General features: G+C 36.1%; 2 protein-coding genes across 2 annotated transcripts in view; one reads left to right on the forward strand and one right to left on the reverse strand.

Moving 5' to 3' along the window:
• The window catches only part of LOC113239664 (connectin-like), an 86,540-nt gene that overhangs the window by 51,097 nt on the left and 15,504 nt on the right, over nt 1–19,939 (reverse strand). The window lies entirely within an intron of this gene.
• LOC113239372 overlaps nt 17,666–19,939 on the forward strand; it is a 35,430-nt gene continuing 33,156 nt past the window's right edge. Inside the window, exon 1 of the mRNA XM_026476355.1 lies at nt 17,666–17,752. Within this exon, the coding sequence (XP_026332140.1) occupies nt 17,666–17,752 (87 nt within the window). The remainder of the gene's footprint in view (nt 17,753–19,939) is intronic.

Below are 19,939 nucleotides of genomic sequence, written 5' to 3' on the forward strand. Positions count from 1 at the left end.
ATGCAAATATACATATATTTATAAATAAATAATAAAACCAATACATATATATGAATATCGTAAACTACTATATATTCTTATACTTACAAATATAAACATTTCTAAAACGTCTAAAAATATTAGGTTTACTTCGGAAGCAGTAAGATAAAAATTAAATTATGTTTTAAAGACACAACAACAAAGAACTACAATAGAAGTCTACTTTTCAGAATAAAACAAATATTTGACAAGTTATTTTTGTCCAGTGAGAACGTGGTAAGTCAGTATTTGTTTAGTACATTGATCCACAAAACATTTTGATAGCAAACTTGGCCTTTCTTTTAATATTAGTCGAACAAAAATGTCTTTATCACAGGGGAAAATAATCATTTATAAAAAACTGCATTAATATTAAGTTACTGCAAATATTCCTCATTTTCGTGACAAAAAACAGTCACTTTACAACTCTATCGTCATTCATTTTCTACATATTACTAATCAAAAACGGAAACCAGTAAAAATAACAAGAAGTTATTGTGTTTAAAAATCTAAGCCCAACTCTGTTTTAATTATACATTCATTTCAATTACAGCACAATAGTGCAGTAACAGTAAAGTTTTATTCAGGCTCGTTAACAGCTATTACTAGCATACGTACTAGCTATTACTACCTATTACATCGGTAACGTTCTTGAATGCAGCCAATGTTATTTTTTGTACTCATAAGATATCTTTTTACGATGCTATTTGTGTAGATTGTAGCGTAAATTTGATAATGTTCGCGAAAACGATATGATTTTCCTGTGTTATGGTTTCTGTTTATGATATAATAACGATTAGATAATGTAAACATACTGCACGAGATGGGAGACCAAAGTTAAAATTAAAAATATCGTTATTTCATAGAGATAAGAACATTACATACTAAATATTCACATATTTATCAAACTTTACAAACAAAGAAAAATTTCTTCGATCCGGCTGCAGCTGAACTCTAACACGATTTTTTCTTGGTGTTTCTTCCACCTGTGCATCAATGATAATACCAACTAGTGGAGTGTTTTAAAAAAAAATTATGTCATGGAAAGAAAAACATGTTAACACAAATACAACACAATAAACAATAACAAACTGATCGGCCGAATGAATTGAGGCTATTGCTTGGAATTTGGGAGCTATATTATCGATACCAAAGTCTCGCGTCACTAAATCGTCACGCCATCATTTTAAAATATAACCCAGAACGTATATATTTCGCACAAGATGCATCTATTACAAATTCGTTTCCCGTCCCATCTTCCCAGAGTTTTCAACGTGAACTGTTTTCTCTAAGTTTAGAAGAGGAAGAAAATGGAATTTCCACATGTTTACGACTACGAGTATTTCAATATGAATATTCCATTCGCTTATAGGAAGCTATATTTTGAAACGTTGCTTCGATGCTATGGAAATACAAAATATAGTAATAGAGAATAAAACTACCTTCGGAGTAATGTATTTGGTGAATTTTGTGGTGCGCTTATGCAAATTTTAAAATTGGACATTTTTATGATTTACACCTCAGAGGTGTTTCGAGTGCCCTGCGGTATGATATGTGTACAAGATTATTTTTAAAACACTAACAACCACGCAGGACTATGTTGCTTATATCACAAACGAAAACTTTTGTTCCACCATTTCAATAATACATCAGATTATACTTTCATACTAAAAGAAATTAAAAATAACACTCTAATCGATGATAGCTCTATGCTAACAAAAGGAAGCGCTAGCGTAAATGCCCAGTCCGATGCAAAACGCAGGAGCGGGAGTGGGGGTAGCCGATTGCACGTTAAAACTTACTACCTTTACCAAATATAGATGTAAAATGTATTAAATAGTACAGCAAAATCTTAACTTTATTTTTGGTCAATTTATAACAACTCCAGGCAAGTACTGCCACCTCTGCCGCCAACCAGTAATGTGAACATTACTGCGTTCCGATTTTGAAGAGTAAAGGTTCTGGTGAAATTACAGGCACTTGGGACTTATCAGGGTGACAGGCGCAGTGGCGGTGGACCTCAAATCTTTGCGATTTAAAGCAAATTCGTAGCGTATAATGTGTAAATTACTGGGCAATGTAGTGAATGCTAAAAGTGTGCTATGATACTTTTTATAAACTTTTTAAAATTTATCTCACCTTAAATGCCGTACTGCCCAGGAATCGAACCCGGGACCCGGAGGCAGTAAAGAGAGAGTAAAGAGCATGCCACAACTTTGAAGAGTAGCGTAAACTCGATGCTAAAAGTGACGAGATAAAGGCTCGTCCACCCACCGCCATTATCTCTTGCTACGAAGGCACTATACTCACGGGCTCACAATATGCACAAGGGCTTACCGTACAGATTGGGGCTGTAAGTCATCGTTAAGTGCACCGGCACCAATCGTGTAACCCAATTAGGAGTCGAAGTGGTAGCCAGAATTAATACGGTCGGATATAGATAGATAAAATTAATCGGTAAAGACCATCAGGAGGCTTGCGAGCTTTATATGTCACCAAAGGTTATCGCAAGTTTTATCACGTTCCTCTTCTTCGTCAGTATTTCAAACAAACTAAAAAATTAAACTGCACGTAATTCGACAATGACTTAGCAGCTCCTTGACGGGAATCAAAACCTAGCCCTCCCAATATAGGACGTAAAGGATCTCCCAAATAGGCTACCACTTGTAAGTAGCCTCAGAATGTGACAATAAAGTGTATTCGGCGAACCAAAACAATACCACAATGCGTGAAAACACGATTCCTAAAGATTGTCACGATAGAAAAAATAACAAGCTTACCTCGAAATTTTACAAGAAAACCGCTGTATTCTCGACCGCTCGACCGCTATAGGTACGTTACATATAACAATGTTTTTTTTTTATATCAACTGAACTAAATAGAACACATATAGTATATGATATATATTTCTCAAATGTTTTTGTGTTTTCTCAAAATTAAAGCTAATTTATTTTGTAAAACAACAAATTCTGTAATAAAGCCAGTGACCCTGCCGCTCGACCCAAGCAAAACGAACTGTATTAGTACGGGAAAAATTGGAATTCGAGCTGAGGTAGTATCAGCTCTTAATGGAAACTTGCAACGTATCTACCTATAATACTGTGAAGATCGTATACAGCCTCTATATCTTCTGATACTATTGAATTTCCAAGAAATTAAACTATACATGATATCAGTACACGTAATTTGAATGTTTTATTATGATAATTTTATCATCTTGTATTACTGGTACCATAATAAATATAATTTCAACATTCAATCCAAAGAATAAAGAATATTATCATGAAGTATTATTTTAATAATCGAGTACCATTCTGTGGTTTTAGAGTATATGACCCTTCAAAATTCACTCCAAATATACCTTATATATTTTTAAGATTTTTTACCTTACAACTCACAATATAAGTACTTAATAGTCTATATCCGGTTCTAACAACGTAATAATTAACTTAATAGATAACAAAAAGTACTCATATAAGAGACTATGACGGTAATTATATAGAAAGTTATTGACGTGTGACAGGTTGAACATCCATTTTGTGATGGAAACAAAATGTGGAACAAGACATTAAGCCATGACACAAAGCCAACAAGGCTATTCATCCCAAAGTATACCCATCCGAAATAAAATTATTTAGAAATTTATTTTCATATGAAACCATTTTTTTTTTATATAACAAACCAAAGTTTTGGGCCCTTTACACGTCTCATAGTCACGGCTGACTGTTGATTGGTTTGTTTAAAAAAAAACATACATATGAGATTTAGATCCGAAAAAATAGTATTTTTTTTATAACATCAAGCGACGAGACGAACAAGTCGTGCGCCTGATGGTAAGCCTCATGCCTGTCCATAACAGTTACAGTGCCACCCAGAACTTTACATTGCAAAGATCTGAGGGGCACTACCACAGCGCCCGTCACCCTGAGACATAAGTTGACAAGTCCCATGTGCCTGTAATTTCACCAGCTTATGTATCATTTCATCTGGGAAACAATCGCGAAAACCTTAGAACTCTATGTTGAATTTGAGCTCTAAAATTTTTATTTATTATGTTTCTCCAACGGTAGGTTATTCACGTTGAGTATCGTGAAGACCCAGTGCAATATTGTTCCTGAAAGGTCATATAGTTTTTATTGCAAAATAGATACTGAACCTGTGACGAGACCGGGTAAGACCGAGTGTCTTTTTTTTATGATATCTAGTGGCATGACGAACAAGTCATGTTGATAAGTTACATACTACACCTACAAATAACAGATGCAGAGCTACTCAAAGCTTTAAATCTCAAAGATGTGAGGGGCACTGAAACTGCACTGCACTGAAACACAAATTTGATATATCCCAATAGCCTGAAATTATCCGCACCTTCCAAAACTAGAACGCGATAATACTCACATTACTGCTTGTCGGCAATAGGTTAGGTAGCAATATTTCCCTGGACGAGCTCTTCCATAAGTAACTCTACTGCTATTAAAAAACTTAAAGTTGCGCAATCCAAAGAAATACTTACATGTAGGTCTGTTTACATTTAGTTATAATAAGCCGTTCAAGCTCTAAACAGGCTTATTATATTAGTCTCAACAGAAAGGTTTGCAATATCTGCAAGTGCTTTAAATTTTTAATTTGTTTCGAATAAGTGTTAAAGAGTCGCCATGAGAAGCTTTTCTTTACTGATCAAACTAGCCTATTGGTGATTTTTGAAGCTGAATATGAACTGATGTTTGCATAACCAGTAATGCTAAAAAAAAACAGCAGTTCTACTTTTCATTCTTTGTTGTACATACCTTGAATATTCTGATACGTCAAATTCAATGTAAAGTTTATTTTAATAATAATATTGGAATTACACGATTTGATTCCGCCTTCGCCTTTCCATCACCGGGGGACTAGGCGTAGGCTTGGGTTCCACCCCTATGTTATGGACATTCTAAAGATTCGCACGAAGCTTTACGCTTCCACATTTATATGGCGAAAGGCTATGGAGTGGAATTTCCTGCCCGCAGACTTGTTCCTGGACGTTATAACTTGGGCCTTTTCAAGGCGAGAGTGAATAAGCATTAGTTAGGTGACATGGAGGTCAAGTGCGCACGGGAAATTTTATATAAAAAATAATAGTAAGAGTAATTTTTTATTTCAATCACAATGGCACAACCTTAAGATAGATCTATATGAATTTACGTACAATGTGTCAGGCCATAGGTTCCCAAACTTTTTGGCTGACTTAGGCAAGATACAAAAAAATTGCAACGCCCACCGCTACAAAAAATAATTGAAAACACGTATTATTTACATCAACTTAACACAAAAAACCACAAAAAAATATATTTGTAGTGTACTTTATATAGATAATTTAGTTCTTAGGTTTTCGCGATTGTTACACATAGGAAATGAAACTATTTTTTCCGAAATTGAATCGCGTATATTTGTTTTCTCAAACAAACCGACTTTTCGGGCCCTTTACAGGTCACGGTTGACTGGGTCAGTCAACCGTGACCTATAGATAATTTAAGTTTTTTTTTTTTCAATTCCGGTAGTACTCCTTGGACAGCATCAACGTCCCCCACTGCTCCCGAGAATTCGTCAAAACCCACAGTGGGGCCGTAAGGACCACTTTGGGAAACTATCTGTTAGGCCATTGTGAGAGACCGGAACTTTCACTAGGATTCTAGGATTTTAGTAGCAGTAGAGCTCCTTGTGAAAGAGTTCGTCGAGAGATAGTAATGTCAGCATTACTGTGTTCTGGCTTTGAAGGGTAATGATGCTGGTGAAATCACAGGCACATGGAACTTGTCAACTTATGTCTCTGGTTCAGGACCGCAATGCCTCCCTGATCTTTCTATAGCGCTGCAACCGGTATGGACGCCTGTCCCGTACGAACGACTGTGCCGTAGTCTTGTACGTATAGACTGGTCAATGTAGAGAATGCAAAAAAGTGTGCACTGATAATTTTATAAACTTTGTAAGATATCTCACCAGCTTCAATCCTTAAATGCCTTCAAAACCGGAACACTGTAATGCTGACATTATTGCTTGGAGGCAGAAATAGGTAAGGTGGCAGTACTACCCTGGACGAACTCTGCTGTTACTAAAACCAATTGCCCTCAGTGCTTAAAGTATGCATTTAACAATTTAAGATTAAACCATAAAGAACTCTTATATGAGACAACATAACATAAAGTATTTTAGTACTAAATTCATCTTCAGTATCTTTGATGACTTCCGCGGTTCAGCGAAAAACACTGTAAGCAATATATGACAAGGTCCCGGGCCAGATTCCCGGTAGAGTCCCGAGGTCAAGCAAGAGCTGTGCACTCTAATTACCGCTTTGATGGTCACAGAGATTTTGGAGTGAATAAACCACCCGGGAAGTAATAATAACGTCCAAGCTTAACAAATAATACATAGACGAATTTAGAGGCTCCTGACAGGACATGGAAGATTTTTCTTAAATGTTGTAAACATACAAAATAATTATGTAACATATATTTAACAATAACTCTTACATGGCATGCGTCAGTCGTCGAAATGATTTACTGAACCAGTAATAAAGCATAGTGTAAGGAATTTAGTCACGCATGTGTAATATAATGGGGTTATTTGTAGACAGGTTAGAGGAGTGCTCTCAACGCTCAACGCTAGTCTATCCCGAAAATTTCTGAAGCTTCAATGACTAGATCTATTGCACTCTAACTGCCACTCCAAAGAGTTGTGGTCGTTGTAATAAATACCTTTTCAATTTAGTCATCACGAACAGTCTACTACGCAGAGCGTACGTGGAGGAAGAAAACAGCCTTCGTCGTGAGCAATAACTAAGAAACCTTGGTGTATCAAGGTCGCTCGCCGAAGTATTCAGTAAGCCCGGGAAGATGCTAGGAGTCTTGGAGGCGTTTGGACAGCACGAGCAGGACCCTGTACCCACCACACTTAAAATAGGCACCTAGATGTCGAGTTGCAGCCACCGGCCCGTTATACTATACCACATAAATTGGTTCGTATATGATACGAGTATGTCAGTGTTAAGTATGATGAGCACGGTATGGTAGTCAAAAAGCGGTTACAGAAACGTGAGACATCCTGCAGCGAGATAATGTAGAAGACATCGTCGTAGATGGCTGCCACAAACTAAGGAAGGCCTATGCTCAACAGTGGCTAAAGGCTTTTTTGATAACGGGACACTTTAAATCACAAAGATCCAATAGACTGCCTTTGCGCCCGTACCCTAGGACGTAACCATCACCCTTACTGCTTGGCGGCAGATATAGGTATGGTGGCAGTACTTCCCTGGACGAATTCTCTTTCAGAAGAAGCTCTACTGCTATCTATGTCGGGCAGGGGATGATGATGAGGATGATATTACACCTCCAGTCATTTGTTTAGTCAGTCATCCTGACAACATAAGGTCGCGTCGCTGTATCGTCTTTTGTTTATTTCTATATTTTGTTCTTGTGTACTTTAAAGAGCATCTGCAGTGTATTGTATTTTATTAAAGGACGCTAGAACGAGAAGAGCGACACCTTTAAATAAAGGACGAGGTGCGTGCTACACACAGGTTGCCTTTTCAAGTGTGCATAGAAAATAACGTTCATTGAATAGTAAAATATATAACAGGTACGGAGGCGGATTGAAAAATTCATATCATTTACTGACGCAGTCTATCTAGCTGCAGTTAACAGAAATTCTTTAAAGGATTTCTTTGTTAAAAGGCAAAAGTATTTAAAAAAATGATAATAAAAAGAAACAGGTAAAGTAATTTCTATACTGTCAAGTTGTATTTCTTTATGTTATCAAACAATTGCTTTAAAATTCGCTGTCAAGTACTTGAGGTACTTGACAGCGAATTGCAGCCTTAAAACTCAAGATTCGTGAAATGATTAACGAAATAAACCCACCATTTTGTTAAAAAGTGATTATAAACTTTGAAGAAAGAATCGACATCTGTAACTGTGGTCGTGGTGAATCAGATATCATTTTTGATTCATAATTGCCCAAACCTTACTGTTTTAATACAATAAAAGTTTGAATCATTGTCATCTAAATTTATTATTTTATTTTGATTTACAAAACAAAGTTCTTGTGGAAAAGTCCTTTTATGAAGCTTCGTTCGTTTTTTAATGTCTGTCTTGTAATTTGATCGAGTATTAATTATACGACACTAATTGTTTCGGGCGGATATGGGACTAAGAACGAGAATACAGAGCCAGGTAATCGGTGTGGTTACTTGGCACATTATTATTTACAATTTCTTGCGGACCACTTTCATAGCAGCCAGTTATCGGACATACGAAAATTTGATAACACGCGACATGCCTGTTCATGACAGTTGCAATGCCACTCAGAGCTTTAAATCGCAAAGATCTTAGCGGCACTGTCATCCGTCATACCGAGACATAAGTTGACAAGTCCCATGTGCCTGTTTGACCAGCACCCTTACCCTTCAAAACCGGAACTCAGTAAATGCTGACACTACTGCTTGGCGGCAGAAATAGGTAAGGTTCACCAGGAGCTCTACTGCTACTAAATTCATTACTTGCTCCGTCTACTAAATATTCATTTTAACTTTTAAAATATTTTACTTTTCTCTATTCTCAATTACACTATATAGGTCACAGACAAGGAAACAGATCTTGAATAAGTTAACAACTGTAGTGTAGAAAGCCGCATAAGCTCGCACGTATCATATTAAGTATATGAAAGTTTGCAAAGTAGTTCAACATCTTGTTATTAAGTACGTGAAAATAACTTATATGCACTTTTTATGCGTGGGTACGTGCCACCGCCCTACCTATTTCTAATTGCAAACCATATCGCTATGTTCAGGATTAAGGAGCCAGATATATTTGCAATATTAAGGACGCCTTAGTATTGTCACACGTTTAACACGTTTCACGAGGCGTGTGAATGGCGTGAGTCATTTGCCTCCGCGACTGCAGATGCCGGTGGGTTCGACGACGGCCGGTGTATCCAACTATCGCTTTGAATGCATGACTGTCTACATCTTTTCTCATATTTCCTCACATATTTTAAATACATAATACATAAATAAATACTTCGAAAGGTCCTTATTATTGAGTGAGACAGATAATCCATATTAAGGAAAAGTCGTTCTTTTGTTAGTTACACATGTTTATAATTTCACATGTGAAATGTGTTATGGTTTTTAGGCGACGATAAGTATTTTTAGTCAAGTCAGACGGTTTGACTATTTACCTACCAATACGAATACCTTAAAAACAAAAACATCAACAGTCATCTCTTGTTCAAGTTTGTCAATTATTTCTCTAAGTTTCCGAAGTCTTCACCAAGATCATCTATTATAAGAATTATAAACAGGCAGAACGCTGTGTTCTTTCTGCATTTTAGTGTTGGATAGTAATGAGAGACTGCTATAGGACGTACAAAAAAATGGGTAGCAATATCACCTAGTGTACTTATGGTGTGTTTCCACAAGGCCGACTGCCGCCTTCGGCAGACTACTTCGTTTTGCCGAAGGAAGCGCAGTCGACTCGCTGTTTACACCGAGTCGACTGCCACCTCTTCGGCAAAGTAAATTCGTTTTACAAAGATGGCGTTTGATGCGATGTTTACACCGAGTCGACTGCTGCCTCTTTGACAAAGCGAATTTAGTCAACGAAGACGGCGCAGCCGATACCCTGTTTACACCGAGTCGACGACCGCCCCTTCTGCAAAGCGAAATCGATTAACGGAGGCTGTATACACCGCGTCGACTGCTGCCTTCGCCGAAATCACTAATACATTATAAATGCAAATTTATTCACATATACACAAAAAATCATTCGAAACGTTCAACAAACTGATTGGACGTAGGTAGGCACTCAGAACGCACATCGTGGTGGATGCGACCGCCAACACTCGGTCGGCCGTCGCTTGTCGAAGATAACCGAGTCACCTAATGACTTCCCCTAATTGGTCTTATTATACTATGTTACGTTACGTCTTCATCGTCAAAGGACTCGGTGTTTGCACTGGTTAGGTTGTTGCTTTCGGTGGGCATGCGGAGGCGACCTATCGACCTAGTGTAAACGCGCCATTGCTGTATTGTAGTTTATAACTGAACTGACAACTTGGAAAGTATGGTTGATAAATCCTTTCAATGTAGAGTGGACAATTTTAGGGTTGGACAATATTAGTGTCCATTTGGTAGGCTAAGGCATATTTTTACAAAAAACATATTTTCAATTGCATGTTTAAGAATCATATGGGAAGAATTGTAACACGATACTGCCGTATACTGCCTCTTCTCCCAGTTGAACGATACGCTCTAAAGCTTGTAATACGGCATTGAAAAACCGTTTATTTAAAAAAAAATGTATTCACTCTATTGATACAGCTAAGTAAAATTCGCAATTCGAAATCCTTTTGGTGGTTTTTCATTGACCATTTCAATGTTCATCGTCAGTACAGCTATATAGTCTACAATAAGTGGTTATAGTTACCCCAAGTAGGTGCGTGTAGGGTTCTGTATACTCATGAGTCCCTGAGGAACTCTAGTGGAAAATTAATGTATTAAATTCCATATAAAGAATAATGGCGTGTATAACGATAGTTAAGGAACTATTAATCAAATCTAACATGGTTTATTATTCACCTTGACGGCGAGGGATGTTACGGGTATACACTTTTCTACGTAAGTTTGTACATATGCCTGTGTTTGATATGGATTTCATATAATGGATTTGAGTGGGTTTTAAATATCACACATGAAAGTAAATACTGATGTAACTCAAAAATAATGTAATTGGAAAAAATACGATTTAAAAATAAAAAATATATCGAATGAACCTTTTAGCGATAATTGGGATTATTTTTATTTCTATAAAAATTTGTTTTTCATTTATAGACGATATTTTTAATTATAATTTTTAAACGTTCAAATCGTGTTTTTTCAATTCCATTATTATTGAGATACGACAGTATTTGGTTTCTTATGCGATATAAAAATATCATACTGTTAATATAATGGTGTATTAACTCAAAAAGTATATTTTTTCAGAATCGATGAAAACCGAATACTCACTTCCTGTGAAAGTTAATTAAAGTGTATGTATTAATATTAAAGTTTATTACAGACATCTAAACAATTTCATAATGGCCAAATATATTTAAAAATAAAAGTGAAGAAATTATTTCATATATTTGAGTAAGGACTGTATGTTTTGGCCAGAACTAGCTCACATAAAATTTGTCTAATTTTGAGTTTAAGTAGATAGAATTTTTCTTCATTTCAATTAACAGTTTTATTGACGTTTAGAGAATAAAATTTTAATTTGAACAATGATTAAATCCTGAAATTCACTTATTTTGATTTACAACACTATTGTAATAGCAACGCGATGTGTAGGTGCATACAAACTATCAAAAGGTATTACGACGTTATAAAGTGTATCGCCGTATTCCTTAATATCATATTTAATTGCTGACTACGAGTCCATAATTTTCTAAAAAGCCTCCAACATTTGTTGACAATAATGACAGCCTAAAATTGTATTAAGATTGTACTCTTTCCAGTAATAAATAATTCAACACAATCCTCTCAATTCTTCTTTTAAATTCCGACAACTTTTTCACAAAAACAATTTCTAATGATTTCTAAGAATATTTACTAGAAAGAACTAATTTCTTCATTTTTAATAATTTCCTTTTAACATATAAATGAAATGTTTTTGATAAAAATGGAGGTAAATTAATTCGCTACTCCGCGAACCCAGTGAAGGTTAAATCGTGCAACATAGCTACGCTTGTGTTCAATGCTTTTTTTCACAAAGTTCTTTTTCCCGACACGTGCTTCGTCTCTACGTGGCATTCTCAGAAATAGTTAATTGTTCGACGCTCGACGGTCGACGGTAGAAGTTAAGGAAGAGCGCTGCTTAGGACAACATACGAGCATGAAACCCACCACTAACGTCAATATAGTATAGTTCATTTGTTCAGCACTCCTTTTCCTATCATTATCTGTACTTCTTCAGACATTCCTTTCCAAACAGTCCACTTTTCAAAAGCATCACAACGAGCGATCCACCTATCAACACGCTCGTTTGCGGCGGCTATTATGTAGCGTGACTCCCGCGCAGGTTCAGCATGAAGAAAATATTCAACACAAGCGCATCTATTTTGCACGATTTGTGCTTCTCTGGGTTAGCAAATTATTCTAAGTAACGCCTGAATCTTTAAATTATTTGCATTAATAATTTTATTTTTCGAGAGATCAATGTCATTAATACAAAAGGACAATGTTCTTACGAGAAAAAGAACACAGATAAGATCATTTTGTAGCAAAGGAAAGTTGCAATTAACATGTTACCTATGTAATATATATGTATATAGTTCTTATAATTATCTTACAGCTTTTCATTGTCATAATAGATCGTCTTTTGTAACAATTTGAAGTATTGTGATAGCAGAAAGGACGCACTCAAGATAAAACTTCGCCTAATGGAGGACTTATTCCAGTTGTGACGAATGAAAGAAAGTTGGAAGGACAATTCGCATTTATTCATGAGTAGGCACTATTGCCTTAAAAATAAAACGACTTATAAAAGCATTGTACAAAGAAATAGGTAGTACGGAACTGACAAAAGAAAAAATGTTAAATAAATCTGACCTGTTCAAAGTAACAATATGAAAATGTGTACAAAAGTAATATACAAACACCAAATAATTTACTAAAGAAATAATGATTTTCATAAAGCACTTTTCTCTTTAATAAATATTAGAGATATTTCTCCTATACATTTATCTAAAATATCATTCATTTAAAACAAATTAAAGTATAGCAATACGTGGTACACAATGTAAATGGAATTTAATGTTAACTCACATTAACTTACAAAAGCAAAAGATGCCTTTGTCTACGCAGCAAAGTAGCAAGAGCTACTGTCATGAAAAGTAAGAATAGAAAATCTGTGCTTTTCTTTTAAGCGAAATACACACTGTCCTACTTGGTTTGTTGCAACACACATATGCTGTTTATATTTAGTTAGATAGCAAAGTGCTTGTATTTTCTTTTTTTTTCATTTTATATTAATGTGGGTGAGACACTGTGGTCTGTGGGGTGAGTTGTCGCTAGACAAACAAATAAATTTATATACCCAACTGAAAAAATGTTACACTGTTACACTGAATGTGACAATTTTAACCCCAAAAGTTGTCTTTTCTAATGTGACTTCAATTAGTTGACCGTGACACGGATTATTATTATAATCACATTATGATTTTTCGAAATTAGATTTTAGAAACACTTTTTAATCTATGACTAGGACAACTGCCTCAGTGGCCAAACGGTTACCATGCCGGACTGCCACGCACAGGTCTTAGGTTCGATTCCTGGGCCGGGACAAACATTTGAATGGCCTACGTTTATTTCTCTCTTGGGTTTAGGTGTAATTTGTGGTTGTATATATGTGTGTCCATGGCACCCGCGACACAGGGTTTCCCTAGTGCTATGTTGATTGTGTGCGTTGTGTGTGTGCGTTAACTTCAGGAAATTTTTTATTTATTGGTAGCAGTAGAGCTTCACAAGGAGTGAAAGAGTTCGTCTAGGGAAGTAATCCCATCTTACCTATTTCTGCCGCCGAGCAGTAATATCAGCACAAGCACAGACAGGCACATGGGACTTATCAACTTATGTCTTAGGGTACCGGGCGCAGTGGCAGTGCCCTTCAGATCTTTGCGATTTAAAGCTCTGAGTGGCACTTCAACTATTATGCTATTATGAACAGGCGTGTGGCTTCCCATGAGGCGCACGACTTTTTCGCTCCGAAACTTGATATTATAAAAAAAATATATTGAAAAGTAAATAATGAAAACTTTTTTATAAAGAAAAAAGACCTCGAAAGTTGTCTGGAATTACATCTATTTTAATAAAACTTGGCAAAAGTTTTATTAAAATCTATCAGTAGGAAGTGGAAGACGTCCAGTAGTAGTACAATAATGAGTTAGAATGACAATAAACAATAATGAGTCAAATACTTTTGTTCTATTTCCTCTATTTTGAATACGTAATTTAATGACAAGAATATTATCAGTCAACCGTGACCTGTAAAGGGCTTGAAACGTTGATTTGTTTGAAAAAATAAATATACGCGATTTAAACCCGGTAAAATGGTTTCATTTCCTATGTGTAACAATCGCGAAAACTTAAGAACTCGAACAATATTATTGTGAATGAATTGTTAATATTACAATTATTGTGTATTTTTCATTTTTGATTTTAATTTTTGTTTGACGATCTCAGTATAATATATTATACTTTGACATGTAGTGCAATTTATACTGTAATATTATATTTGAAAAATAAATTAATCTGAATCTGAATAGAAATTATTTCTTCAAATTTGAATAGGACCACTACTGAGATACTACCTTTCCAACAAAAAAGAATCATCGAAATCGATTCACAAGGAAAAATTGCGTAACATTTAAAAGAATACAGTCGAATTGAGAACCTCCTCTTTTTTTAAGTCGGTTGAAAAGATAAGACTTGTTCGTTTCGTCACTTGACATCATTAAGGATAACATTTTTTTATTTGACATAAATAATTATAACATTTTTATAAAACAAACCGTGCAAATAGATGAAATTACATCTATTTGCCAAGTTTTACTAAAATTTGTTACCGGAAAATCGCGAAACCGGATTCAACCCCTATTTGGCCACCGTTAGAGGTGGAATATTTTCTTCAAATTGAAATGGGACCAATACTGAGGTACCCTCTTTCAAACAAAAATAATCATCAAAATTGGTTCACAAATACCGGAGTAATCGCGTAACGAACACACAAAAAAATTACAGTCGAATTTAGAACATCTCCCTTTTTAGAAGTCGGTTAATAAATAATGCGTAATGGTACAACATTGTAAAGTACAACACAAAGTTATCACAAATGTTGATCTTTTCTCAGCTTAAAAACAAATGACAACTCACTAGCCAATTCGTCTAATAGCCTCATAAAACTTTGTTATGACCACAACCCACAAAGTTACTAAAAGGTTCTGCTGGATACCTACCTCATGAATATTTAACAAAACACCTCCGGAGCCATTTATAAAGATAGATTAAAAATAGTGTGATCGAACACAGACGCTATAAGCGTTACTTTTAAGCGAAAAGGCTTATTATACATCAAAGCAGTTAAAAGTACTTGTACGTACTTAAACAACCAACAATTTCTGTTATTTTCATAAGTAAATACGAGACATTGGTTTTCAATTCAATTCAATTCTATTGGTTGGTTAAGGTGGCGTGAAACGTTTATACGTTTTAACGCATTTCAACCACATTAAAAATCGAGTTAAAACATCAGTTTTATTGAAGACACCGACCTCAAAATGCATATCCATTTTTGCTGTTTTATTTTGAATGGAATTATATCGACGTGTCAAGTTTTATTGAAATCGGTTAACGGCGTATGGGTGAATTCAATAAGCCCAATATATTACCTAATTTGCCATTCTTAGAGGTGGAATCATTGACTTACAATTATATGGACGTCGGGTCCGCGCTAAAAAGTGTCCGCACTTGTAAGGCGCTAAAATCGTATACAGAGCGCCAAACTCCGCTTTAGTCTTCATTTGTTCGACTGACAGCGCGATACTGCGATGACATTACAATTTAAATTTCGAATAGGTTGACTTGGGACATTTTTTTCGTGGTTTTTGTATTAGACCCGTCGTCCATTTATTTGTAAGTCAATGGGTGGAATACTTCAAACTTGAATAGGATCACCACTGTTCCTTTACCAACAAAAGAAAAAACAATTCATCGGTTCACAAATGTTGACCTAATCGTAACCCTAGCGTAACATACGCGAAAAAAAAACACAGACGAATTAAGAACGTTCTCCTTTTTAAAGTCGGTTAGAAATACGTTAATTATAGGGAAAAAAATTCAACACATCCTTCATCGTTGTCAATGACATTCAAAATTTTAAGAGAAAGTCGTAGTCGCCGTTTCGGATCCGGGAATAGATTAGAAATCGATTGGCGTAGGCGATACTGTGGGCGATTAAACCAGACACAAACTTGACTTAATTTCAGAGTCCAGCATAATAGCTAAAGGGTAGACAAATAAAGCTAATGCAGAGTAAAGAAAGATATGTACCAAGGTTGCAGGCAATAGCTTCGTAGTCTCTGCCTACAGAAAAAAGAAAAGTTATCTATATAAAACACGGAATAAGTCGGTGTTTTAAATGATAATGAAAACAGAAACTAACGATAATGAACTATGGGGCTTGAAACACCATTAATAAACTTCGCTCAATAAAAACAAAATCAAAAAGTTCCGCTAAATTTTAAATTTAAACTTAATTGCACATAAAATAGTACAAAGGGCGGACTTAATGCCATTAGGCATTCTCTACCAGTCAACCGGAGAGCTGGGTTCAAAATAATTAACAGGGGCGCATAACATAATAATTAAAACAGATAGGAAGAAGTTTATAAATAATTATGATGTATAGTTTAAAAACAATATAAATATAGCACATAATATTATATGACTAAATATACTTGTATAAGCAACCTATATACACATAAATGCATAATATATAATACATACACATATATATTTAATATACATACTTATATATCACAGTGTCAGACTATAGGATGTAGATTGAGACTTCAATATGAAATTGCGGACTTTTATATAAATATATAATAAATTGCTTGAAAGCTAGTTTATTCGGCGCTTTTTGAATATGGGGCGGTAGAGCGTTCCAGAGTCGTATTGCCTGAAGAGTAAATGATTTACAAAGAAAACCAGTACGGTGAGAAGGAATTAAAAGAGTCAATTTGCTGTCTGAGCGAAGATTGCGATTATGGGATGCACCCAAATATTGAAATTTACATTTCAAATATCCAGGTGCACATTTATCATTAATGATAGAGTAAAGAGTGGAAAGTATTCTCAAATCACGACTCTGGCGAATCGTAAGCCACTTCAGCTCATTGCGACATGAAGACACGTGATCAAACTTTCGAAGTGCAAAAATAAATCGGATGCAACTATTGAGCAAGCGATTCAATTTGTTGAGAAGTTCCTGGGTGATATCAGCATAATGAAGGATAGGAAAAATAGTGGCCTGTACTAAGAAGATTTTTGTTGAGATGAGAAGAAAGTGTTTGAATTGGTAGAACGATTTTAAGGTACCAATGATCTTCTGACTAATGCAGTCAATCCGAGGTTTCCAGCTTAAAGTACTATCAATGTGTAGTTCCAGATTCACAACATGAGGCGCAAATACAATAAGTGTATCATTATAAGAAAAAGGCGCGACAGAGCTCAGGTCCAACCTAGTCAAAGCATAAGAACTACCCACAACAATACCTTGGCAATTACTTGGCTTGACACTGATGCCAAACTTACTCGAACAATCAGCGATACGCCGCAGATCTTCATTAAGCGCTAATATCGCATCATCCAGGTAGTTAAGCTTGGCCTGCGCATATATTTGCAGATCATCTGCATACAGATGGTGAAAATTGTGGAGGATAGGAGAAATTAAATTGATGAAAACGGAGAACAATAGAGGGGAAAGAATTCCACTCTGGGGGACACCTGCCTCGAGGTCTGACCAATTAGACAAGGAGTATTTAGCACGAACCGCTTGCTTGCGCCCTCAAAGATATGAAGAAATCCAGTCCAGTTTCGGGGGAGAGCTTCGCAGATAAGAAGGATAGCAAGAAGGATATCATGGGCAACAGCATTGAATGCGTTAGAAAAATCAATGAGGACATTAGTCCTCATTGATTTTTCTGACGGTATTAACCGTTAACCGTTAATCCTCCATGCCCTCCCGAATGTATTCTGTAACTTTCAGTAACGCTGTCGTGGTACTTATACGTGGTGGCCAGGCCGAAAACTAGACTGGTGCTGGTCGAGGATATTATTTCTAAAAAGGAAAGATGATAGTTGGTGATGAACAATTAATTGCTTCAAGAATTTTTGAAAGGAAGAGTAATATAGAAATTGACCTGAACTGTTTAAGGGCTTAAGGGTTGTGGGGTTATTAATTATAGGAAGAGGCAACACATACGCCTTGCGCCAATGGTTAGGGAACGTACCAGATGAGAGGCATGAGTTGATAATATGAGTAATAATGAGCACAGCACTATCTAAACAAAAGATTATCATTTGGCGACTAATGTCATCACATCCAACAGCTTTAGACTTTAAAGACATTATTGTTTTGCGAATATCGGACTCCGACACCAAAGAAAAGATTAAACTTTCAGATGGTTGGCGGCACAAGGAAGGAATATCTTTGAGAGCATCCGCTTTGCCTGCCCGTTGAGTGCTGACACTAGCCGAGAAATGCCGATTGACATCGTCAAGAGTGAAAGGATGAGGTGAAGCGTCATTCTGAGGCCTAACTAAGCGGTAGAATGATACATGAAATAGACTCCAAAAATTTCCAAGTGTTAGCTGGAGAAGAGTGGCGAAAGTTGTCATGAAAATAATGAAGCTTTGCAGCTCTCACCATCTGGTTACAACAATTTCTATGAGCCTTGAAAGTAGCCCAGTTTTCCTCAGACCTACAACGTTTAAACTGTCGCGCCTCCTCATTATTATACGCACCAAAGGAGTGATCCAGGGCGCAGGTGTTTTTTTCAGTTTCACTGAGCGTAATGGTGAATGCTTATCGTAAAAGCTTAATAAGGTGCCGAATGTTGTAAGCTTGCCGTCTACAGTGGGCGCTGCCATAACCACGGACCAATATTGATTGGCCTGGGGTTATGGCAGCGCCCACTTGCTCACGATGCGTCTACTATTGGTAGACCCTAGTTTCTAGAGAACGTTTGTGAGGTTTACTTTTGTACATCACAAAAATCAAATCATGGCGGGAAAAACCTGGGGCAGGAGCCTGACCGTGCTTTACTACAAGGTCAGGAGAGGAGACAATAGCATGAGCAATCCATGAGTCCTTGGATTCAAAGTTGTGATGAATAGCATTAAGCTCAAGTATAGATAATGAGAACGACTCAATGGTAGATCGAAAATTACGGGACGCGAGAGAGTCTTTAAGGAGGTCAGTGTTGAAATCACCCATATATAATCATGGGTGATTTTAATGTGTGTAGTTTGATGCGAGCGGGTCTAACACAGAAGTAAGAGAAGTGATAAAATCGGCAGCAAGAGGACAATAAACAACTCCAAGAACCGCTTTAACCCCAGAAAACCACAAAATCTCTAAGAAAAGGTATTCGATGCCATATTGATTTTGGTCCGATGACGAGAGAGTCTTGAAAGGAATGGAAATGCGAAGATAGATGGCTACACCACCACTTCTCTTCACAAGACGGTCATTGCGCACCAAAACATAACTAAAGCTTTAAGCTTCCAGAAACAAGCACCGCAGTAAAGAGTCCAAGGAAAAAGTATCGAGCAAGACTGTGTGGTAGTCACCACCAGGTATGCTTTGGGCATGTATATGGCATACATTAAAATTTGGAAACGCAGTACCAAAGATATTGGAGAGCTCGACCCTCAATGCCTCAACCTCCATCTCCGAGTGATTCAATGAAACAAAGGAACCGGAGCTTGCACATGATAGAAAATCTTAAAATTGTCTAAATCTGACATATTTATACAGTATACCAAAAATAAATATATAAATTATATAAAATAGTTTAAATAATAATCATTATAATAATGTGCCTAAATTATAAAAGAATTAAATGTAAAATAATTGTGTACAACCCGCCAGCCAACCGTTACAATTGCCGAGAGACTAATAAAATAATACAGTACAAAGTTATAAAAATGGAAGTTAACAGATATAACAGAACTATTATAAAAACAAAAAAAGTGCATGAGGCACTAGCCGAAAAACTTATCATGACAAAAGAGAAAGAGAAAAAGAAACGAAAAAAGTGATGTGGCTGTATGAATCTTAGACTA

This window comes from Hyposmocoma kahamanoa, unplaced genomic scaffold, assembly GCF_003589595.1.
Source record: "Hyposmocoma kahamanoa isolate Upper Pololo Valley unplaced genomic scaffold, ASM358959v1 114, whole genome shotgun sequence".
In the NCBI taxonomy this organism is placed as follows: domain Eukaryota; kingdom Metazoa; phylum Arthropoda; class Insecta; order Lepidoptera; family Cosmopterigidae; genus Hyposmocoma; species Hyposmocoma kahamanoa.